The sequence below is a fragment of the Pediculus humanus genome, genomic scaffold, assembly GCF_000006295.1.
Source record: "Pediculus humanus corporis 1103172108293 genomic scaffold, whole genome shotgun sequence".
Lineage (NCBI taxonomy): Eukaryota > Metazoa > Arthropoda > Insecta > Psocodea > Pediculidae > Pediculus > Pediculus humanus.
This window is the reverse complement of record NW_002987862.1, coordinates 330,624-356,478: the sequence shown is the minus strand read 5'-3', so window position 1 is coordinate 356,478 and position 25,855 is coordinate 330,624. Positions and strand designations below refer to the sequence as shown.

Below are 25,855 nucleotides of genomic sequence, written 5' to 3'. Positions count from 1 at the left end.
AAAAAAAAAAAAATCCACCCCAAAAAAGGGGATGTGTTTCTGTGCACCTCGTACTCACTGATTCCTTAAATTCGAGTCGGGCAAACAAAGTCTCAAAACCAAGTATTTGTAATTGATTATACTCATGAATAGGTTGACTCGTAGTCGTAATTACACGTGCGATAAATTGGGTAAACGTGGAAGTTTAATTAAGAAACCGTGAAAATTTGAATCGTTGCATTATTTTATATCCTCCGACTTAAAGGAACCTAAATGTGTATATGTATCACTAACTAGAAAGAAATAAGAAAAAATTCCAAAAAAAAAAAAAAAATCCAGGGTTTGCTGCTGCTCCTGCTGCATGTTCCTCAAATGACGAATTCCCCTTTAACGACATCAACAAAAACCGGTGTTGATATTATTACACGTGAGTTGACGGTATAAGGACACGAGTAGATAAATTTATAAACTTTCATCACTGGAAAAAAAACGTTAGGAATATCTTTCTTCCTTCCTTTTTTTCCTTTCATGGTAATCAACGTCTTCCACTTCCAATCAACATCTGCAATTGTAAATTTTTGATAAAACTTTCATGCCGTCCTTGACAGCATTGTACATGATAAAACCTGTAATTGTATGTAATTTTTCGCAACAAAAAAAATCAGCCTTTTGATGTTTTTCAAGTCAAGGTAATTAATCTGTAATTAGGTATGCATCAATCTATGTTTTCTGCTTCATCGTTTCAATTATTACATAGGTTTAAATCAAGCGTGTATATATATATATATATATATGTATAAACTTTTGTCTTCTGTGAAGATTCTAAAATGATTTTGCATTATTCGATTTGTATATGTGTATTTCATTATAAATAACAGTATACTGCAAGTATAAAGCCATTATTACTGATGTACACACTTCATACTTTTAAAATTTTCTAAATTGTCATGGTGGTGATTTGAACATTAAAAAAATTAAAACAGTTAACCTGAAATTAAATTTTTAGTTTATAGGCATTCTAACCAAAACAATGATCAAGATAATGAATGATACAACAATACATTACTTTTCTTCACAACCAACCAAACAAAAGGTTTTACATCATCAAATTTTCAGGTTGTGTTGGTAACTAACTTATTGCAAAATCAAAAAAAATTCCGATTCAACAGTCCACTTCTGGGCCTTAATCTTTTTCTAACGAGTAAAACTCCTCTCCTCTTCCTCTTTGATTCACTAACAAATTTCTTTTGCCACAACACTTGAGCAAATATTTAACTTGGTATTCAATTATAAAATTCGATGTTGGATAATACAATGAATAACAACTCTCACATAACAACGATACTGAATATAACTTTTACTTATTCCCACAATTAAATTAATAACTTTGTCCTAAAAATTTTTTACAACATTCCTGTAATTTATTAACAAGCTGGTAAAAGAATTTAAATTTTTCACACGTCATCAAAACAATTGGTTAACAAAAATACATTTAAAAAAAAAAAAAAAACAATTTTAGATAATAACTTTTATCACAAAATTTAAAATCGAACTGAAAATTTTTCTTGTACACTTTATAAGTCATCAACATAAACTAAATTAAAAAAATCAAAACTGAATTTTACAAATTTTCTCTGTCAAAAAAACAATGTAAACAATAATTGATAAAATTTAATAAATTCTACCTTGCAAGTATCAAATCCTAAATGATATATAATAATTTTTAACTTGAGTATTAACTGTATCATTGTCAAACTATCATCTGCCATGAAGTATTATCTGACTTCCTTAAACATTTTGTGATAAATTACATCAGCCAATCGTACAAAGGTAATATTTATATGACATGTAAATTGCGTCCAATAATGTTCATTCATTATTCCTGCCATTTTGTTTTCTTTTTCGATAAATAATAATTAAAATCATCTGAAAGGGTATGTTACTTGCATCTTCGAATCAACTCAATTTCCCATCATCATCATCGTGTCCAAATTCCAATCCTCAAATCTCCTCAGAGGGCCACCACCACCCACCATCTGGGTCAAGGGTGAAATTCGAATAGAAAGAAAAAAAACAAATCAACCAATCAAATACACCACCCACGTCAAATTTCTTTCCTTTTCGACCATCCCACAGTTGGAAAAAAAAAAAAAACGCTCAATTGCAAGTCAAGTCAAGGTCTAGTACGCAATGAAACGTCCTATCCGTGATCCCTAAAAAAATCAATGTCGTTTCTCCAGCCAAGTAAGATGGCGTCCGAAGGCAACTAAAAAAATAAAAAAAAAAAAAAAAAAAAAATTGACGTGGTAAAAAATTAAAAAAATCATTTTTTTGTTTTTGGTTGATTCACTTTTAGCGTTACTGAATTTAATGTAAAATATTAAAAAATGTTAATATTTAAATAGAAAATTTAAAAAAGGAAGTGATTGCGCAACATGTTGCAACATTGCATTCCTTGCCAAAAAAAATATCAAATTGACGTGATAAATTCAAATTCTTTACCAAAAAGATATTAAAAAATGAGAAACTATCAACGTCATCACGTTCTTAATTTATCTTTCAACCATCAATAAAGTAATAATATAAAAATAAATTCAAGGCCATATTGAAATTTTTCCTCGTTTCAAAATGTAAGAAAATCCAGACTACTGGAATCTTTTCTAAATTAATTTTTATAAAAATAAAAAAATCTTTCAACTTACCTCAATTGAAGTACTCATAATAATGATAATTAACAAATTTCAAACAAAAACTCAAAATAATAAAACACAAAATTCGACAAGGTGTTGCCTTCGTAAACGCTCAACCCAATCTAAACGTAGAACGACCCGCTAGCTCGGTTTATATTCGAAAAGTAGTTCCATTTTATGTATTCATACACCCAACCAACGATATGTAGTTCCTAATAATTTACTTTTTTTTTTAAATTTAAACATTTTTTATGATAAGAATTTCATTCGTTAAATAAAATTTAAATTTTTTAAATTAACCCTCATTTTAAAATGCCCAAATAAGGTAATTTTTAATATTTTTCAACGTTTTTAATATCCGCGGATGAATTTTTGGAAAAAAAATGAAAATGCTTGCTACGTCACGCGTCACCCGAGAAATCGATTTTATTTATGATTCAATGGCTTACATACAATTTTCTTTGTTAACAAAAAAAAAAATTAAAAAATTTGACCTAATTAAAAACGCCATCTTGAATTTTCTTTGCTTTTTAAAACAACAACAGCAATAATTAAAAGTTTATAATAATAAATCAATTCCCATAAGAATAAATTGATAATGCATTTCAAAGTATAACGGGTAACGTTTGTTTATATTATTATTATTATTCGTTCGCCATCTTTTCCTATTTTATAGTTAAATATATCAAAATTTATTTATTTATTATGAGCCCCCCAAAAAAAAAAAATAAATAAATAAATAAAACAGGTTTTAATGTCACGGCTTTCACTCGACGCTCATTAAAAAAAACAAAATGGCAGACGGAATATTTATTTAATTAATAATTTTTAATTTTTTTTTACGTGTGAAAGGAAATTAAAAAAATTAAATTTTACATAACCGAAACCTAAATTAATAATAATAATAATGATAATAAAATGTCGGCCTTGTTTTAAAGCATCGGAAAAATTTTTTTAAATTAAAAACCTTCGTTATTAAATTTCACAATATGGACGCCATATTGAATTCGATTTTTTTTCATTACTTATTATTTGATTTGCAATCGTCACGATTTCATTGTTTTTTCATACAATGATTATTATTATTATTATTATATTTATTTAATCGATAGGAAGAAAAATTTTTTTATTTGGTCAATGAACTTGAATAAAAACAACAACTAGCACTTCTTGAACAAAAAATATTCCAGAATTAATTTAATTTCAATTTAATTTTAAGGTTTTGGAAATGACGTCATTTAAATTGAAAATAAATTGAAATTTTTTTTCCCCTTCATCTTACGTAACAAATAAAAAATTAAACAAAATTCCTCGACTGATTCTATAATTAAAAATTTCCTTTTTTCGAGAAAGAATTTATTTTTATTTATAAACACGCATTTAAATAATTCCAGACTATTTCCCCTTCCCCTTCCCCTACCCCCGCCAACCCCCCATTGGATTAATTCTTAACAAATACTTCCGGTCATATAGTAGAAAAATTAAATTTCTTTCTTTTTGGCAAAATGGCTCATCTTTTCAATTTATATGATTCACCGCCATTTTAATAAAATTATTACTCATTATTTAATCATTATCATCATCATCATCATCATTATTATTATTATTAACCAACCAGTTTTTTTCTTATAGGGAAAAATACACAATAGAATCAAAAAAAAGGTTCCTTTTCAAATTCCAACACAATCCAACATATATTGTTAAACCTTCTGCTATAAAATTTAAAAGAAAGAAAAAAAAGGGGGGGGATGATTTCTAGAACATTCTCACGGTTCGACGAACCCTCACGACAAACAAATAATACAAAACATGAGTAAAAAAGAGGGGGGAGTCTTTACATTTTTTTTCAGAGGGTTTACCTTTCTATACAAAAACAAACAACTTTTTACCTGTTTCGTTACCCACCCATCCCCCCTCCCTCCTCGCATACAACAAAACCTTTTTTATGATAATAATAATAATAAAAAATGTGCAGATGTTTTAATATTAATCCAAATTTAATTTTTTTTTTTCGCAACAACACAACACATGAACTCAAAAGAACCTACAAACATATTATTATTATTATTATTTAATTACACGACGTAATCAGTACCTGAAACTAATTCACAATTTTTGAACGGAGAAAAAAAACACGACATCATCATGACACATATTGAAAAATATTTTCTTTATTTTTTCTATTTAAAACAAAAACAAACAAAAAAAAACAGCATCATCATCATCATCAGCAACAGCAGCAGCAGGAGCAGCAGCAGCAACAACTACAACAACAATCTCACGATGCAAAATACCAAAAAGAAAAACATTTTTTCTCCCCTTCAAATTTTCCACATTCACGCCGATGCTTTTCCAATTATCACGTTCTGGAACGAAAAAAAAAAAAAATAGAAAGAAAATTTTTGATAACAACCTGCCATTTTCTCTTTGCACAATTTTGATAATCAAAGTCGTAACAAGAGAGAAGAACGAGAAACATTAAGTTTTGCCCCCCCCCCTCCCCTTCCCCCCGCCATTGCGTTTCTTCTTAACTTTTCCGTTACAGTGACGTAGCCTAAACGTAATTAAAATATCTCAAAAGAAAGCAAATTAAAATCAAATTAACATATTTTTTTTTCCTTTTTAAATTAACGGTGTGTGCGTGTGTGTGCGTGCGTGTGCACGTGCACCTTTCACTCCTCATCTATTCATCTGACATACACGACCGACGATATTTCTTTTGTTGTTGTTTTTACCCTTTCACCGACGCCATTAATTATTTTATTGTAAAAATCTTACCTTTAGCGGATGAAGTGCATTCGTGATTTGCAATCCCAGGGAACGAACCAAAACGACGGGTGCGAATGACGTAGAATAAAGTTTTTGCAAAAAATCCGTCGTTATCAACATGGGTAGTATTTCCCTTTGCCTTTCGGACTCGTAATCCGCCAGAACTCTCGAGCAACCTTTTTATACAAACAAAAGAAAAACCGTTTCAAATTTTTCTTTTTTCTTTCCCCCCCCTCCTCCTCCCGGATAAAATTCAAATCAATTTAAACAAATACCTATTTTATTTCCGTTATATACGGAATCACCCAATTTATTAGTGAGAAGTTCGACGTCACCGAATCCCAAATTGACTCCTTGTCCCGCCAACGGATGAATCCTGTGTGCTGCATCCCTACAACAACAACAACAAAAACGTTATTATTATCTTTTTTTTTTGGTGTAAACCTTGAACCTTTTTTTCTTTACTCACCCTACGAGTACGATTCCCGGCCTGTAATATTTTATCGAATGACCGAAACCTAATGGGAAAGCAGCTCGACTTCCGGGTACTATCGAACTCACCGACGGCGGTAACTGATGCGATCCGAAGGATTTCAATGTCAGAGAACTTAACATTTTATCCAGCGATGCTGTCGCGGATGAAACCAATTCATTTTTGGGATACGATTTCCACTTGAAAAAGGAAAAGAAAACCGTTAAAAGACGTTTCCGTCGTCTACAATTTTTTTTTTTTAAACATTTCAACTCACGAATGCGTCGTTGAGCGAATCTTTAAACGTTTCCTCATTCATTCCAAGAAGTTGTTCTGCTTTTTTCGTTTCCGTTGACCAAACCAAAGAACTCAATTCGTTCGTTAACTGTGCAAAAGGAAAAAAAAGAAAAATTATTATTATTATTATCATTCACTTCCTCCTTTTGTTTGGAAATAGAAAAAAAAAAATTATTCTCATCGAATGATCTCATGAACAATATATATGACAACATAATCCAAATAATGATGATAATGATGATGATGAAAAACACATTCTGTTGTTTTTTTTTTTGGTATACAAAAAAATAACAAAAATAAACAATTTTTCCTTTTTGTTTAAAAAAAAAATTCTCTTTAGTGTTTGAACCAATTTTAGTAAACAAAAACTATTTATAAAATTGTTTATAAAACCGGAAACCGAATACATTCGATGATGAGAAAAATTAAACAACAGAAAGAGAATTTTCTTTTTTTCTTTTTTCCTGAGAAAATGTTTTGTATGTAAAAAAGTACCGGTAAAAGTGCTATGGGACCCGTCGGTAGAAATCTTTGCCATGCCACGACATTTTCCGTCGGTTCTGATAATTTAACCGTGGCCACGATTCCTTTCTGATCGTAGTTCCAACTCAAATATTGACCCCCTATAACTTCTCTCGTTTTCGATTTGAAACCATCCGCGCCGACCTGCAAAAAAAAAGAAAAAAAATTAAATGACCGAGATGATAATAATAATTAAAACATCTCAACCTATAGACAACAAAAAATTAAAATTCAAAAGGGGGGGAAATTATTATTATTATTATTATTAATTTAACGAAAAATATTCGACCGCCAAATTTTAAATAATGGCCGCGCAATAACAAGTCGCAAAAAAAAAAAATTTTCTTTCTCTCTCTCTCTCTATAAATAACTTCTTGGTGAAAAACAAAAAAAGCTTTCTTCAGTTCTTCCAGTTTGTTCGTTGTTATTCAATCGTCCGCGCATTGAGATGATATTTGAAAATTTTCACACGTTCGCGTTTTTCACATAATCGTGGAAAGTGTGTGTGTGTGCCTGAAAAAAAAAAACCCGGTATTTTTTTCGAACCTGAGTAACGAGTGACAACATTCGACCTGTAATAATTTTTGTTTTTCGTATAAAATAACAGTTGTAAAAGTTTTCCGTTTTTTTTTTTTTTTTTTTTTTTTTTTAACATAAAGTGATTTAAAATTTAAAAAAATATACCGAACGCCGTCACCCCCTCCCCCTCTCCCCCGACGCATAAAATTAAACGTTCGGGATTCAATCAAAATTCAAATTTCAAATTTTTTAAAATAATTTAAAACATTAAAAATTTTTCTATCCCGCGAAATGGAACGGTTTCTTCCCCCCTCCTCCTCTCCCCATTCAACGTTCGGTATTCACAATTTAAATTTAATTTTAAAAATAATAATAATAATAACCGTAGAATAGAAAAAATTTCAACGATAATCGAATCGATTTGGCATAAAGTTTTTTTATTTTTTACATTACAAATTTTTCATTCATTCAGTCATTCATTCATTCATTCATTCCGACCGATCGAACCGATTTTTTTTTCGTCGAAACTGTAACGTAATTATTTAAATGTCACGCGAACGTTTAAAAACGAGAGAAATTGAGAAACTTCTAGAAATTCATTTTCAATCTCAAACTATATATACATTATTATTATTATTATTATTATTATCATTATCATTATCATCACATTCCCGTTTTTCTTTTACATTTAAAAAAAAATTTCGGATGATGATGATGATGATGATGATGATTTAATTCTCTTCTTAATTGTCCGATTATTATTTATTTATTTATCTTGGCCGTCGAATATTAATAACTTTTTCAACGCTTTTCCCGCGCTTACAAAAATATATATATATAAAAAAACCAGGTGAAAATTCTAAATCATCATCATCATCATCAGCAAAAAGAAAATTTTCCCCCCCCCTCTCTCTCGTTTTTAATTTTAAATTTAAAATCAGGGCCGTCATGCTCGCCATTAATAATAAAAAAAATAAATAAATAACTCGATGAGAGAGTGTTTCGAACACAACTTAAAAACTAATAAATCGATTTTTTTTTCTTTTTCTGACGTTAAACAAATGTTTATTTTCTCTCTCTTTCTCTTTCTCTCTCTTTTTTTAGGTATGAAAACTCGTGCCAAAAAACGAGGCACGATTTCATTCATTTTTTCATAAAGAAAAAAGAAAAAAAATCAAATTCGGTCATCCGGGAATTTAAAAAAAAAAAAAAAAAAAAAAAAAAAAAGAAATCAGTCAGTCGTTTGCAAGTCGCGATATCCTACGGGAACACTTTAATCATTTAAACTTTTAAAAAGGAGAGAAAGAGAGAGAGAGAGAGAGAGAGAGAGAGAGAGAGAGAGAGAGAGAAAAGAGAGGAAAATCGTCGATTGAATTTTTCCTCGTATAGTGTGTGCCCGAAAATCCCCGTATACAAATCATGGACGCCGCAAAAAGAAAAAAAAACATTATTGATGACGTCATCGACGACGACGACGACGACGACGACGACGATGATAATGATGATGATGATGATGTGGAATTTTGTCCTCACTGTGGAAAACCCGCAAATTTTAAAAAATTAATAAAATCGACGGTTAATCCGAACGGAATCGACAATTTGGTAAGTTTTCTGCTTTATTTTTTTTATTTTTTTCTCTCGCCGACGTTTAAATCTACCTACAATCGATAATAATAATAATAATTAATAATAATAATAATAATAATAATAATAATAATAATAATAATAATAATAATAATAATAATAATAATAATAATAATTTTTACATTAAATATAAATACGACATGGCAATAATAAAAAAAATTTTTTTTTTTGCGACGGTAATAAAATAATTTCGAAATTAAATTTTTTAAATTAGGCCGACATAATAATAATAATAATAATAATAATAATAAATACATTCAAAATTATTCCATTTTATGATTGATCGACGTCATCATCATTGCCATCATCGTCATCATCATTCCAAACTCGAAACAATAATAATAATAATGAGTATTATAATAAATAAAAAAAAAAATTTGTTATAAATAATTTATAAATAAATAAAATAAATTCACCCAATTAAATGTTCATCAATTTTACAATTAATTAAAAAAAAAAAATTTTTTTTGACGACCGAAAATGTTTAAAAGAGAGAGAGAGAGAGAGAGAGAGAGAGAGAGAGAGTGAGTGAGAGAGAGATAAAATTATAAATTGAAACTTATTAAAAAAAAAAGAGTCGAAATCACAAAAATTAAATTAAAAAATATTTTTGGCAGATGACAATCGAGATTAAATATTATTATTATTATTATTATGATGATGATGATGACAATTATTTGGCCCTTGTCAGTGAAGCGTTAATGCTAATCGACCATAAACTGGCAACATGTTTATTTACAATTAAAAAAAAGAGAGAGAGAGAGAGACCATTTTGTATCTTCTTTTTTTCGCTTAAAAAAAAATTTTTTTAAATAATGTACGACTAGAGAAAAACATTATGAACGGAAAACGTCATTTTTTTTTTTTTTTTTTTTTTAGAAAGGAGAAAAATCGTTTGGAAAAAAAGGCGACGTAGAAGAACAAGAAGTCATCGACGACGACGATGACGACAACGTCTCGAATGAAACGGAAGAAATCGGCGCGGCCGGAAATGATACCGATCAACCACAATCCCTGCAAATTCAAGTAAGTACCTTACTAGAAAAAAAACAAAAAGAAAAAAAATTTCAAGAGACATTTTTCCCCCCCTGTTTTTCTTTTTAGGAAATTTGGCATAAGAAAGAAATTTTGGAATCATTGAACATATTACCCGGAAGTCAAGAACTTCAGAGTTTAATAGCAGCTCGAGATTACAAAAGAGTTTTGTCTCATCCGAATTCTTCACTCACTGGATTGTTATTGGCTAGTTTTTCAGGAAATGCTGAACTCCTTCAAGCAATTTTGAGAAGATCCATGGTGGTGAATGTTCGAGACAGGGAAGGAAGGTGAGATGTAGATACACGAATTTAGTTTATTTCTTTTTATTTATTTTAAATGAATGTACTCAAGTTCTTTAAATTTCTAGAACTCCTTTGCACCTTGCTTGCTGCGCAGGTTCTGCAGAATGTGTCAAAATCTTATTGGATCACAAAGCCATGCCGAACGTGTGGAACAAAGAAGGTGTTATAACTCCGCTTCATTGCGCTGCCAGCGTCGGTAATATCCAATGTTTAAAATTGCTTTTGGATGCGGGAGCTATTCTTGACGCGGGTTTGACGACCACGGGTTTTGGTAAAACTCCACTTTATTATGCCGTTTTAAGCAATTCTATTAATTGCGTTGAAGAGCTTTTGAAAAGGAATGCCAGCATTAATACGTCTCAAGTTTACACGGAAACTCCTCTTCACGTCGCCGCAGCAATGGGTTTTGCAAGTTGTTTAAAATTACTTTTGGACCACGGTGCGGATTTCCGAGTTAAATTCGGAACTGCCAAATCGACACCATTGCACTTGGCCGCAGAAGATGGAAATGCGGAATGTGCTAAACTTTTGATAGAAGCCGGCGCTGATTTAATGTCACGAACCAACAGAATTCAAACACCGCTTCATTTGGCCGCGTTGGCACAATCGGTCCAAACTTTAGAATTATTGCTGATGCACAGAGCTGATCCAAATGCCGAAGACATAGACAAACGAACTCCTCTTCACTGCGCCATTGTTAAAAGTTCAAGATCTTGCGACAGCGTGCAGTTACTCCTGCAGTACGGAGCCAAAGTTAATGCTCCCGACGTGTTTGGTTACACTCCGGTACACATAGCTGCTCTCAACGAATTTCCAAACTGTCTAAAATTACTTTTGGACCACGGCGGTGACGTGACCAAAAGAACAAACGGAAATGTTTCGGCACTTTCATTCATTGCTCGTAGAACACCGGAAATTTTAAAATACCTTGAAAGAAAATTAGATCAAGGAATAAGGCTTCACGATCACGAAATAGGAGATGTCGATTGTGAAATAAAATTAGATTTCAGAGTCCTTGTGCCGAGTTTGTCTTCGGGTGAAACTGGTCTCCTCTTGACGTTCATTGAAGTTGGCCAAAGAGAAATTCTCAAACATCCGCTGTGTGAAATTTTTTTATTTTTAAAATGGCGGAGAATTAGAAAATATTTCGCTTTTAGTTTGATCGTTCACGCTTGTTACGTTGTTTTATGTTCCCTTTATATTTTAGGAATATTTTTAGACAGTTGTGCAGATTTTAAAAAATGTACTATTCCGATGAGTTTTCGCTACGTCAGCTACGTATTACTCGTTTGCAACTTTTCCATTTTAGGCAAAGAACTTTTTCAAATAGCACACATAAGAAGAGGTTATATATACCAATGGGAAAATTGGTTGCAGTGGCTAATCATTTTAGCAGTTTTTGTCACTTTAGTTCCTCCCAACTGGTTGAGTTTAAAATTTGTAACGTGGCAGCATCACATTGCAGTTTTCGGAATTTTTTTCAACTGGATAGAATTAATGGTTTTGATAGGGAGATTCCCCATGTTCGGCTTGTACGTTCAAATGTTTACCAAAGGCGCCGTTAATTTCGGAAAATTCCTTTTGGCTTATTTCTGTTTGCTCGCCGCATTTTCATTTAGTTTTAGAATGCTTTTTCCCAAATATCCATCTTTCAACAGTACAATTAACAGCATTGTAAAAATCGTTGCCATGATGACGGGAGAGCTAGAATTTGAAGATATATTTTTCAACAGCGAAGATCCCTTATATTATCCAGGAACGTCACACATATTTTTCTTATTCTTTACACTTATAGTTACAGTTGTTTTAACCAATTTATTAGTAGGGTTATCCGTTAGTGACATTCAGGGACTTCAAACATCTGCAGGACTTGATAGACTCACTCGTCAGGTAGAACTTGTTGCATACATGGAAAGCATGTTGTTTTCAAGATTATTAAATTGGATTCCGAAAAAAATTTTAAGAGTTTGCCACAGGAGTGCTTTGCTTTTATCATCACCCAGACAATTCACATTAATTATTAAACCGAATGATCCAAGGGAAAAGAGAATTCCTAAAGAATTGGTCAAAGAAGCATACAAATGTGTATCGGAAAGAAGAGGCATTCAAAGCCCTGTTCTTAAAACTGAATTCATAACAAATTATTTTGAAAGGAACAGATTTCCACATTCGAGACATGAAATTTATGTCAGTAAAAGAAAAAAAAGAAACAAGTAGCATGATAAATAAAAATACATGAATAGTAAATAAGCGCATTAACGAAATGCTTTGATAAATAAAAAATTATTATTTCTTACCAAAAGATTGCATGTGTATTCATCTCCATTTTCCATTTCCAAATGAACCATTTTGTTTTTATCAGATGGTGGTACAATTTTTTTTATCCTACTCTCATATTTAACTGTGACATTTTTCAAATTCGAACAAACTTCTTCTAGAGCATTTAAGATAAGATCATTTTCAACAATGTATGAAACATCCTTCATTAAATCATCATTGAAAGTTATTAATGCATCAGAGCATGCATCCCATACCTGAAATTTACATAATTAGGTTCTTTATGTTAAACCTAATTATTTAAATACCTTATAAAATATAACTTAAAGAATTTTTAATTGAAAATCGAAAAAAATTAATGTTTGCACATATCGATAATTTTTATGAAAAAAAAAAAAAAAAAAAATTCGAATTAAAACTTTTCGAACATTTAAACCCTAATTTAATTATTCAGAATGGTGTGTGTATTGTTACATATTGTTATTCGATAATATTATTTAAATATTAAACTATAATTATTCACCTGTAATTTTTTGACAGTCTTATACCTTAAGTCACTGATAAACTTCCAAGCTCCGATATTTTCTAAAAATTTTTTGCTTCCCGGATTAATCGACACCACTCTATTACTGTATTCGTCATCTTTTGCTTTTTTCTTAAAACTTTTTTGCGATGCAGATTCAAATAAAATCACTTTACTTTCTGACAATTTAGAATTTTTACCTGAAACCAAAAATTAAGTTTTATTGATAAATACTTCAAATTGTATAAATTCAAATTGCATTTTTATTCATACGAAACGTTGAACTTTCGCCTCGGATAAATTTATCGCGACGGTTAAAGCTAAGGTAAGAATTTATGGGAAATTTAAAATTAAATCTAAAATGTAACATTTACCAACAGCACACGCCATCGAAGTACCCACCAAACCTCCTCCCGCAATGGCAATATCATAATGATTTTCCCTTATTGAAAAATCCAACAGATTCTTAACAAAACGTTTTCCAGGTTGACGATTAATTTTATTAAACATTAAAATTGATTTATTACCCATTCCCGTAGAAAAAATATAACGAACAAACAAAAAATAATTTAATTATTACTGGTAGTACAAACTTTTCATATTGGCGGCAGCAGAAGATAAAATTAACTAATTATGTAACGAACACAATTGCAGCCAACATAAATTTTAGTAAAAAAAGCTTTTTAACCGCCATTTTAAAAAATACTTCGTTCCGGAACACTTTTAAAAACGTTAATATAATAATTAAAAATCAAATTGATTAATAAATAATTCATTGGAATAAAATAATTAAGTATAAAAAACTTTTTTTAAAGATTTTAATAAATAAATTTACGTTTTACGATTACATAAATACATAATTTTAATTAATAATAATAATAATAAGTTTTCGTAATAACGGTTATTGAAGGAAATTTAAATTTTTATGGACTTCCCATTTTATGATTCGATTAATCGAGTTTTTCCTTAACCTTTTACCTTATTAAAAAAAACTATTTTCAGTGTTACATTAAACGTCGTAGGATAATGAAAACATTTTTTAATATATATATACATTCATTTAAATAAATTAATTATTTTAATTAAAAAAAAAAAAAAAAGTCGGTAAAAGATGAAAATAATTTATTTCGTGATATTAATTTTAGGAACGGATTTCACAAACGGAAGTGAGTATTTTAAAATAAATTTTTTTTTTAAATTTTAAATTTCGAAAAGAAAGAGAAAAAAAAGTTATAAAATTTTTAGAAGCCAGAAGAGAATGGCATGGAAACGAACGATATTTAGAAAATAATTTCGAAAGAGTGCGAGGTAGTATAGAAAATTTTCAAGATGGCGTCATTATGGAAAACGAAGATGGGAGAAAAAATCCATCACAAAAAATTGGGAAAAATATTGAAAATTTCGAATCAGGAAGACAACACGACGATTATTTAGAATTGACGACAGATAAAATTATTTTTTTGGATAATGTAAAAAAAATAAAAGATGATACGAACGTGGAAAATGAACAACATGTGGAAAAAGATGATTTTCCAAGGGATAAATCATCTCGTGGGGAATCAAACGAACAAAGACAATCGACAAACAATAATAAAAAAAAAAACGATTCGAAAAAACGATTCGACGGTGATGACATTGGTGAACAACAACACAAAAGAATTGGAAAATCAAATCACAAGAAAGAAAAACACCACAACCCTAAGAAAAATCAAATGAAAAACAAAGCAAAATTTGAAAAGCTGGTGGAAATGGATGAAAATTCTGGTAAGACGTCGTTCGAAACCAACGACGATATCGATCCGGAAAATTCGAGGAATTTAAACAATACAAAATCGGGAAAAAAAACAAATTCGAAACGTAACGTTCTAGAAGAAGAAACTTGCGGATTGGACACTCCTAGACGTATTATCGGTGGTACAACGACAGACATTGACGAATTTCCTTGGCTTTGTTTGCTGCAGTACACGGATCGTAAGTTGACAAAAAAAAATTTTCCTCTCTCTCTCTCTCTCTCTCTCTTAAGATAATAATTCTCGTGCCCGTGACCTTGCAATTTATTAATAAAAAAAAAAATATTTGTGTGATAACGTCGATCAATAACTTTAAAAAAAAAACATTTTCATTATTATTATTATTATTTTTGTTCCAGCTACTCAAAGGATAAGTCATTCATGCGGGGGGGCATTAATATCAAAAAGATACGTTCTCACGGCAGCACATTGTACTCATGGAGTTGCTATAACTACAAGAAAATTAAAATTGTAATTATTATTATTATTTATTATTTTTATCCTTATCAGCATCCCATCTTTATGCGAATTTTTTTTTTTTTTTTTTTAGGGATAAGGTTAGGTTGGGAGAATGGGATTTATCATCGGATAAGGATTGTCAGGGAGAGGTTTGCAGCAGTCCTGTACAAGACATTGAAATCGAAGAAATCATACCGCATGAAAATTATTTACCGAGAGGAAAATCTCAAAGTCACGACATATCATTGATAAGATTAAAAGAAGAAGCTAAATTAAATCGTAATATCCTTTTTAATCGTAATCATTTTATAATTTTTTTCGAGAAAACGATGAACAAAATTTTCTTTTTTTTTTTTTTATTACGCAGAATACGTTCAACCGATTTGTCTACCCTTCACACTACCGGAAAATACAGATTACGAAGGGAAAAAATTAACCGTTTCCGGTTGGGGAAGAACATCGAACGGTAATCAACCATTTTGCTTTAGCAAAAACAAAAACAAAAACTTTAAATTTTTCCCCTTGATTTTTCCAGCACGAGATTCTTCCAGCAGTGTTAAAATGAAAGTCGATTTACCCATCGTTAACTGGAATCAGTGTTACCAATTTTATCAATCTTTTTACGGTGATTTAGAAATAACAGAAGGACAAGTAAGAAGTTCCTCCCCCTACCCTACACCCGCCCCCCGCCCACATTTTATTTCCAAAAAACGTCATCGAGATTTTTCTTTTTTTCAAGTTTTGCGCTGGAGGAGAAGGAGGAAGAGATTCTTGCCAGGGTGATAGCGGGGGTCCTTTGATGACGACACAAGTTAAAAATAACGAAATTCATTGGTACCTTATAGGTATCGTTTCATCGGGTCCTGCAGCATGCGGTGTCGAAGATCGTCCATCTTTATATACAAACGTTACACAATATTCCGATTGGATACTCGACAACATGCGAAATTAACGCCCCCCTCCCCTTACTATTATTATTATTATTTATATACGTATTTTTTATTGTATATTTCGTTTTTATTTAATCATTATTATTATATATATAAACAAACAAACAAAAAATTTTTTATTTATTTACGAACCTTTAACGGTAAAAGACTGTAAGGGTATTATCATTATCATTATCATTATTATTTCTTCCAGTTTGATGATCATGTTAATAAACCTTAAAAAGAAACTTTTGGAAAATCTCCGGGGCATTCCCCGTAGGATAGGTGGGTAATCTTCTTAAGAATTGCTAATTAAATCTCCCGCAAGGGAAAACAAGTTTTATTATTATTATTATTAAATCCATTTTATCCTGAACTACACGACGACGCCAACAACAACAACAACCACACACGGTTGCGACGATTTCTCAAAAGAACGAGATCTCGAATGAAAAAAAAAACGATTCGATAATAAATCGATCGACTACATACAAGTCGTCTTTACTACCTGTACGCCAAAAGAAAAACATTCTGAGAAATCGTCGTCGGTTGTTTTCGTACCTGAAAACCAGGTGATGACGACAATGATGATGATTTTAATTAAATTTTTTTTTTGCTATGAAAAATACGTGCGTAATCCAGTACATACGGGTTGAGCAAAATTTGTCGAAGATAAAACAAAAGGTTGTTTGTTTGTTTGTTTGTTACCTTTTAAAACTAATCCAGATTACCTGAATTCCTAGAACTTTTATTCCTAGTAAATAAAAAATAAAAAAATTTTTTCGTTTGTCCAGTACGTATTAATCTCTCTCTCTCTCTCTCTTTTTGATTTATATTTTGTTTTTCCAGCAAGATTTTTATTATTTTCTGTCTCACTTCATTTAACATTACAAAAGTTTGTTGGTTGATTTGTTTGTTTATTAACAACCTTGAATAAATTCAATTAAAAAAAAAAAAAAAAAAATCCGAACGTTACGTTCAAATGAGAAGAGTAGCCATTTTGTTTTCTATATTTCTCACGTGTTTAAAACGTAGAAAAAATTTCTATATAAAATAATAATAATAATAATAATAATAATAATAATAATAACTTTTTTGCACGTTGTTGTTCTTATTGTTGTAACGGTTCGACGACGGCGACGACGACGACGACTACGTCATTAATAATTTATTTTTTCTCGGATATTTCGGTTACTATTATGTGTATTATATATAAAATAAACGAATCCGACATTTTGTTTTTATTTTACGATTTGATTTCGGTTTGTTAAAACCTGTTCGAAAATTTTAAAAAAAAAATTTTTTTTTTTTCATTTAATCATGATCGTCGATGGAAATTGTTTGTTTTTATTAATATTATTATTATTATTTAAATTTTTTTTTTTTTTCGTTAACGGATTTTCCATTTCTCGTGAGTTTTTGTTTTTTTTTTTTTTTTCTTATTTTTGCTTTATTCTTCTTCTTTTTTCTTTTTCAATCGAAAAAAATTTTTTTTTTCCTTTTTGTCTTCTGCTTTTGCATGTTTTAAAAAATTCCTTTGATATTTTTAGCATTATTCTATCCAGATTTTTTTCATAAAAATCAATTTTTCATTAGGTTTTCCCGTAAATTTTTCGTAAATAAATAAATTCCCTTTTGTCCTACGATTTACTTCTCGATGATGATAATAATAATAGTAAAGTCGCCATTTTTTTTTTTAATGAAAAAAATTATTCGAGGTAGAGTACATGAGTGGTAGTAATTGTAGTTTACGTAATTTCCCATTACAACATCAAGGTTTTCTTTTTTCGTACAAATTTATAAAAATTGAACGTGATCTTATTATGTCATTTTTAACACTTAAATTGTGACGTCATAATGAAAATTTTTTTTTTTTTTCGCTTTTTAAATTTTTAGATACCGTTTTGAATAATGAAAAATCAGGGTCGGAATGGAAAAATGTACCGTTCCATGTACCCAGTGAATTTTTAACGAATCCAAATAAAAGATTCCATGAAATTATCGGGGATTTAAATGATGAGAGGATATCGATACCCATCATCGACTACGGATACAAATTTGAAAAAGAATCGAATGAAAAACACGAAGAATATTTTCACGGGGATCCGGAAGGGATTCGAAAACACGATTATAATTTTCAAATCGACCATGGTGGTGGCGGTTTTGTACGGGATCATTTTACGCGACACGAAATCCCCGATTTTGTTGTTCCAACTGCCACACCTTTGAAAATAGTAGGTCGACACCGAGAAGAGCAGGAATCAGTTATAGAATCGAAATTTTTACCCTGGGAAGAATCAAAATTTATATTAAATGACGAATTAGTAGCTCGAAGTGATGACGTTGAATCCTTTCCGGAAAAACTTATATTTCCTTTCGAACAAAGTTCTATATATGATTTTAAAGTGGAAAGAACAAACGATTCGAATAACGACAAACGAGGAAACAATCAAAATCAAAAAAATAAACAAAAAACAAACGGGAGAAATAAACAACAACAACAACAAACAAACGGGGGAATGAAAAAAACAATAAATAACGTTAATTTTATTAATATCGAAGAACTTTTTCCAAAGCAGAAAAATAACAGTAATGGCGGCGGTGGTGGTGGGGGTGGGGGTGGGGATAACAACCACGCAAACTTTATAAAAAATCATTTCAACGGTGATAAATTACGTTTTCATAATTACAGATTGAACAGACATAAAAATTTCAACGTTAAAGAATTGGAAAATTTAGAAAGGGATGAAATCGTTTTAAATGAAAAAAAATTTAACGCGAGACAATTATTTTCGCGACAAAAAAGACAAACGAATAATGAAAATCGGGAAAGTGATGTTGTTGTTGGATTCGAACAACCGACAAACAAAAACAATCAAATACGTAATGGAAATTTTTTTCAGCCGAGAAGAACCGAAAATATTTTTGCCACAGATGACGAGTATTTAATATTAGACGTGGAAAATTCGGAAAAACACCCGCCGCGGAAAAATAAAAAACCCGTCAATTCGAATGTGGGATACGGTGAGGAGTTGTCGGTGAATTTTCATCACAACAAACCGGAAAATTCTCATTTTACGAATGGGGGTAATACGAATTTTCATCCCGATTATCAAAATTTCAAACCGAACCATCATCATCATCATCAAAATTCCATGGGTTCAAATTCTTATTTTAACAATAATGAAAATTTAGGGAGACCGACGCCTTACAATCCCTCGACCGGAAATTTAAATTTAGGAACCGGATATGATCCTTCTGGTTCTTTTCAACATTTCAATGGCAGAAGACCTCCGGGCCCATTAAATCAAAATTTTCAAAATGGAAATCAATATCTCAACAATTATAATAATTTCAATAAACAACCGAATAACAGACCGTTGACAACAACAACAACAACAACAACCTCTGGTGTAAATTATTTTAATGGTCAAGAACTCTTCGTTAATGGAAATTCCTTCAGGCCATCAAGAGAAGAAAGTTTTCATTTTCACAGAAAGGATTTCAATTCGAAATTACCACCACCAAATGATGATTTCCAAGAATTTCACAAACCTACGAGTTTTAATAACGAATTTATTACAGGTCAACAAAGTTCACAATATTCAATTTATCAAAATTACCACGTGGCATCAAATGATGGCAATAATAATAATAATAACGGGGGAAAATTTTTCAATTTAAAAGAAATTTCGCAACAAGAATTTTTTAACAAACCTGAACCCCCCCATCGACAATATGTACAAAACGATGATGATGATGATGAAAACACTAAATCCAGGCCAAACGGAAATGGAAAACCTCAAACAACCACTGGAACGACAAAACCTTCTCGTCGCCCTAATCATTCTCACGGTGAACACATGAGTTTAATCGATAAACCGTCGAGGAAAGAACCAACACGACCTGAAAAAAATTCGAAAAAACCCGACAGAAACACCAGTTCTACCACTCCAGCTGGAAATTCCTGGAATTGGCCAAATGATCATTCATCAAAACCCAACTCGAACCGTTTGTATCCATCGTCGTACCAACATTATAACCTCAATTTCGTATCGTTCGTTGATATAATTTTCTTTTTGCAGACGATGAAAACGAAACCGGAAATCAATTTTCTAAAGACACGAACAAATCGAATAATCGCACGTATGGTAAAAATTTTAATCGTCATCCTAACATAAAATTAATTCCAGTCGATTCGTGCGGCGTAGATCTCGGTAATAAAATTTTAGGTGGAACAAACGCACAACTCGATGAATTTCCATGGATGGCATTACTCCAGCACACGTCAGGTACTTGATAATTTTCACATAATCAAAAAAAAAACTTTTCCGATCCGTCGTAATAAAATTTTCCTTTTCCACTAGAAAGTGGAAATTCTTTGGGTTTCGGATGCGGCGGTTCTCTGATATCATCAAAATACGTTTTGACGGCTGCTCATTGCATAAAAGGACCTTCCATAAAAAATAACATAAAAGTGTGAGAATCCATTAAAACGTTCTTCCTTCCCTTTTTTCTCCAAAATGAAACGTTTCGTAATTTTCATTTAAAATTCCAGTACCAAGGTTAGACTCGGTGAATACGATTTAAGCTCGGATAAAGATTGTCAAGGTGAAATATGCAGTCAGACTCCTATCGATGCTCCTGTCGATAATATTATTGTTCATCCCAGGTACAGATCGACTGATAGAGCACAACGTAACGATATTGCTTTGATAAGACTTCGTGACGATGTTAAAAATAGTCGTGAGTGAAAAATTATTTTTCTCGACTGGAAAACTTTTTTGCTGTACATCTTCGTTTAAAAAAATATTCCTTTTTCCAGCATACGTGAGTCCGATATGTTTACCATTAAATGGAAGCGTTAAAAATATCACTGGAGAAAAACTTACGACCGCCGGATGGGGTAAAACATCAAACGGACGTGAGTTTAAATAATAAATTATTATTATTATTATTCTTCAGAGTATCTCATGATGTTTTCATTCATTATTTTCCAGACGGAAGCAAATCGAGTAAAATAAAACAAAAAGTTACTTTACCCGGTGTTAATTTGGAAGATTGTTCAAAATTTTACAGGAAATTAAACATCGACCTTCTCGAAACTCAAGTGAGTTTAAAGTCTAATAATTGCAATTAAAATTTATCAACAACAGCAACAGCAACAGGAAATAATTTTCTGTTCTATTTTTTTTTTTTGTATAAAGATGTGCGCCGGAGGTGAAAAAGGAAAAGATTCGTGTCAGGGCGACAGCGGAGGACCTTTAATGAAAAGCACGATAATTGATAATCAAGTCAGATGGCAGGTCCAAGGTATCGTTTCATTCGGACCCGAATCCTGCGGTGAAAAAAACGTTGCTGGAGTTTATACGAAAGTATCCGAATACGTCGAATGGATACTGGACAACATGAAACCGTAAAATTTTCCCTCATTCCCCCTAAAATTTTTCATACGAAATTTATTATTTAAATAAAAAAAAAAAAAAAAAAAATTTTTTAACGATTTTTTTTTTGTGAAATGATCGATTGATCGATCTATCGATAGATCGATTAAACAACAAACAAATCAATAAAATCCATTCATCCCGTATATATAAAGTCAAGGCTTAAAGTCTAATGACAACAATTGTGATTACGTACGCACACAGGGGTCAGAGGTTACAAAATTTAACCTTTTCTCTCTTCCTTTGACAAAATAAATTCAATTAAATCTAAAGCGAAAAACCGAGGTCGTGAAAAACGTTCGCGGAAAATTAAAAAAAAAAAAAAAAAAATTTTTTTCCTAAAATTTATTCCAAAAAATCCTCCATCTTGAATCCATGGAGGAATAAAAAAAAAAAGCAATAAAAATGTTTTTTCATCATCATCATCATCATTCCGACGAGTTTACGATAAAGAAATTTTTAACTGTGACGTCAAACGACACGTGTACCTGTTTTTTTTATAATTAAAATCAACTGGAGAAAAACTCAATGCTGGAGAATTAACATTAAACAAAATAAAAATCCCTTTTTTTTTTTTTCACTAAAAATCTCAAATATTTTTTTTCCTTGCGAAATCCCTCTCCCCCAAAAACGAATCAGGCACGACGGGGGTTAAGGAGTGAGGGGGGTGGGCAGGGGGGAAGGAAAGAGTGAGAAGGGTAGAAAAGAAGGGATCCTCAATACCAACGTAACCTCATCGTATCTTAAATAAAAATTAATTAACCGGATATTTAATAGTTTTTTTTTTATTACACATAAATTTAAAGTCCACCGTGTGTGTCTCTCTCTCTCTCTCTCTCTGTATCTCACTCTCTCTCTCTGTCTCTCTCTCACTCTCTCTCTGTCTCAGTTATGCCTGTTTTCTCCTACTGCCAACATGTTATTTAAAAACATGTGTACCAATTTTTGTAGCACACACACACACACAATATAATAATAATGACAACATCATGAGACAAAACAACAAACACAACAACAACAACAACAACCACAACTCGGACCGTTGGCGGATGATTCGATTATGTGAATGCATGTGAATCCACGTGAGATTAAATTTAACAAAAAAAAAAAAAAAAAAAAATTATCCAGTTGTTTGAAATTATTCCATCGAGAGTGTATTTAAGTGACAATGAATAAGTTAAATAAAAACGTTGGAGTCATTTTTATTTTCCTTTTATGGAATTCGACTGGAGCACGTAAGTAAATAAAAACAAACCTAATTCTTTTTTTTCCCACCCCCCCTCCCCTCTCCCCGTTAATTTCTTAATTTAACCCCCCTACTTAAAAAAATGACGTGAGTGCGTGAAATTGTAAAATACGTCACGGGCATCATTCGATTTCGAAAAATTTCAGGAATAAATTCATTTTTGAAAAAAAAAAATGCGTACCTTAAAATAATAATAATAATAAATGACCTCGAGCTCGGAATTTTCGTCAAAAATTTTTATAAATATTTTATTATTATTAGTAGTATTATCATTAATTTAAAAATTTTATTTTTAATAGCAGAAGAGAAATTTTTTCTTTTTGTAAATTTAATATTTTATTAGCGGTTGTACCGTATTTATTTTTAAAACGAAAAAAAGAGAAAAGTTGACATTGGAGTACCTTAAAACCTGAGTACGAACGATATAATAATCATACAACGTCTACTTTTATTATAAGGAAAATTTAATGATAATGATAATAATACGTTTGTTTACGAACGGAATAATTTCAAATCTGGTTAGCCTCCTTTTTTTTTTTTGTAAAAATAATAACGACAACCTGTCAGGTACAAATCAAGTTTGTTGTTCCAGAAAAAAATAACAACAGTCCGTGTACTACACCCAACGACAAACCGGGGAAATGCATACAAATAAGAAGATGCGAACCACTGTTAAAAATATTACAAACTTCCGGATCTACAAATTCCGACGCCATTACATTTTTAAGGAGATCAAGTTGTGGATTCGTCGGAAGGAATCCTCTCGTTTGTTGTCCTTTAGATAGAAACGAATTCGACAATGAACCCGTAATTGAAAACGAACTTCCGTTTCCGTTCTCCCCCTGACCTTGACCTTTAAACCTTATTTTTTTTTTTTTTTTTTTAGAAACCCTTTGACCCGACTTTGAACTTACCGATACAAACGGGTGCGAAAGATGTTTCCAGGCATCCGGGAGTCGACAGGTATTTGCCACGTTCTTGTGGTTTTTTCACCGAAGAAAAAATAACTGGAGGAAACGCATCCAATCTTTTTGAATTTCCATGGATGGCACTTTTGGGATATAATACGAGTAAGATCATCCTGTAGGAAACAAAAAAAAAAAAAAAATTAAATGTTTTGAGAATTGTAGTTATGCGAAAAAGGGAGACAAACGTTTCCCCGGAAGTACTGACGAGACAAAAATGTTTTTACAGGAAATGGATTGCAATATCGTTGCGGTGGATCCCTCATAAACATCCGTTACGTATTGACAGCTGCACATTGTATCAAAACGTCTTCTGAATTACAATTGTTTGTACAAAAAAAATTACATTAAATAATAATAATAATATTCTTAAAAATTAATCCAATCGATTTTTCCTCAACAGGAAACAGGTAAGATTAGGGGAACATAATTTAGATACGGAAATCGATTGTCAAGTCGATACCGGATGTGGTCCACCTGTACAAAACATAGGAATTGACGAAGCAATAGTTCATCCAAATTACAATCGAGCAGATGTAAGGAATGATATTGGATTGGTAAGACTCGATCGTAACGTAATATTTACCGACGGTAAGAATCGAGAACATTCTCATAAAATTTCAATTCAATTTAAATTTTCCTTCGTAAAAACAATTTTGTTTTGTTTTCTTTTCTTCTAGCCGTGAGTCCCATATGTTTACCAATTGGAAAAACCCAACAAGAAAGAAGTTTAGAAGGTGAACAACTAACCGTGACTGGTTGGGGAGCTACTGAAAATGGTAAAATGATGATGATGATGGACTCGATTGACTAACAACAACAACAACAACACTTTTATAGATAATAATTTAACATTTTTTTCTTTAAATTCAAGGTACGATAAGTTCGATATTGTTGAAGGTAAAGGTACCAGTTCAACCGTTAGAAAAATGTGCTCAACAATATAGTAAATTGGTACGAATCACGGAAAAACAAATTTGTGCCGGGGGCGTTGACATAAGGGATTCTTGTAGCGGCGACAGCGGGGGACCATTGCAAAGATTGGCACAAACCTCTCAGGGAGATTTTAATTACGTTCAATTTGGCATCGTGTCTTTCGGACCCATAACGTGCGGACTCAAAGAGAGACCAGGGGTTTACACGAGAGTGGGCTATTACATGGACTGGATACTAGATAACATGCATTATTAATTTATAAAATTAAACCTTATAACGACAAATATATTTTATTTTACTTTTTTCTTCTTCTTTTCAACAAAAGTTACCTAATCATTATCAAATACGTTTAACGAATCATCTAAAACAAACAAACAAACACACAAACAACAAATTGTGATTGTTGTTGTTGTTTACCACACGACTAAAAATCATTCGAAAATTTTTGCATTTCAATATTTTAATAAGATAAAAGTAACAAATTCCATTCCATTCCAAAAAAAAAAAAAGTTGTTATCTCAAAGAAAGCCACCACCAATGAGGAAAAACGAAACAACCAAACAAACAAACAAACAAACAATCGACCAAAACACGATTTAAATTATTATTTTTCCAACAACACACACACACACACAAAGACTTGTTCATTTAATTATTTAAAGCCAAGGTCAATTAATTTTTTATTTTTTTTTCAAGTGAATCGAAATGTATTTTTATTATTTTAATATTTAAGTAATAAAATAAGTATTAATAATAATAATAATCGGGTAAATAAATAAAAAAGGTTTGTTTAACCCGATTTTATTTATTTCTAATGCCGTCGTCGGCGTAGTTTAAATGTTTAGCCTTTCGACTTTATTAAAATATTATATGTTGTTGTTGCGAAAATTCAAGTTGAGAAAAGTGGGAAAAATTCACTTGTGAATAAGAATAATAATAATAATCAAGTCTCGCGCGCGAGAGAGAGACAGAGAAAGAGAGAGAGAGAAAAAAAAAAGAAAAAAAAAAAAATTATTCGAATGAAGAATTTCGGATGAAAATGATGATTGTTTTT

At 31.2% G+C, this 25,855-nt stretch overlaps 4 protein-coding genes across 4 annotated transcripts; 3 read left to right on the top strand and 1 right to left on the bottom strand.

Annotated features, from left to right (window-relative positions):
• Nucleotides 1-5,429: 5,429 nt before the first annotated feature.
• Phum_PHUM546620 (ubiquinone biosynthesis monooxygenase COQ6, putative) lies at nt 5,430-13,563 on the bottom strand (the record flags this gene model as incomplete). The annotated part of the gene is made up of 8 exons (XM_002431724.1): nt 5,430-5,614; nt 5,714-5,829; nt 5,908-6,110; nt 6,188-6,295; nt 6,703-6,873; nt 12,530-12,766; nt 13,033-13,232; nt 13,407-13,563. The coding sequence occupies 8 exons, from the start codon at nt 13,561-13,563 to the stop codon at nt 5,430-5,432; spliced, it is 1,377 nt and encodes a 458-aa protein (XP_002431769.1).
• Nucleotides 9,731-12,449, top strand: Phum_PHUM546630 (transient receptor potential channel pyrexia, putative; the record flags this gene model as incomplete). The annotated part of the gene is made up of 5 exons (XM_002431725.1): nt 9,731-9,743; nt 9,800-9,918; nt 9,997-10,217; nt 10,298-11,268; nt 11,440-12,449. 5 exons carry the CDS (start codon nt 9,731-9,733, stop codon nt 12,447-12,449), a joined length of 2,334 nt encoding a protein of 777 aa, XP_002431770.1.
• Nucleotides 13,564-14,372: 809 nt separating the features above from the next.
• On the top strand, nt 14,373-16,233 carry Phum_PHUM546610 (trypsin-zeta, putative; the record flags this gene model as incomplete). The annotated part of the gene is made up of 6 exons (XM_002431723.1): nt 14,373-15,003; nt 15,182-15,293; nt 15,373-15,560; nt 15,649-15,747; nt 15,823-15,932; nt 16,021-16,233. 6 exons carry the CDS (start codon nt 14,373-14,375, stop codon nt 16,231-16,233), a joined length of 1,353 nt encoding a protein of 450 aa, XP_002431768.1.
• Nucleotides 16,234-17,937: 1,704 nt separating this feature from the next.
• Phum_PHUM546600 (uncharacterized protein) lies at nt 17,938-20,391 on the top strand (the record flags this gene model as incomplete). The annotated part of the gene is made up of 2 exons (XM_002431722.1): nt 17,938-17,986; nt 18,107-20,391. 2 exons carry the CDS (start codon nt 17,938-17,940, stop codon nt 20,389-20,391), a joined length of 2,334 nt encoding a protein of 777 aa, XP_002431767.1.
• Nucleotides 20,392-25,855: the final 5,464 nt, after the last annotated feature.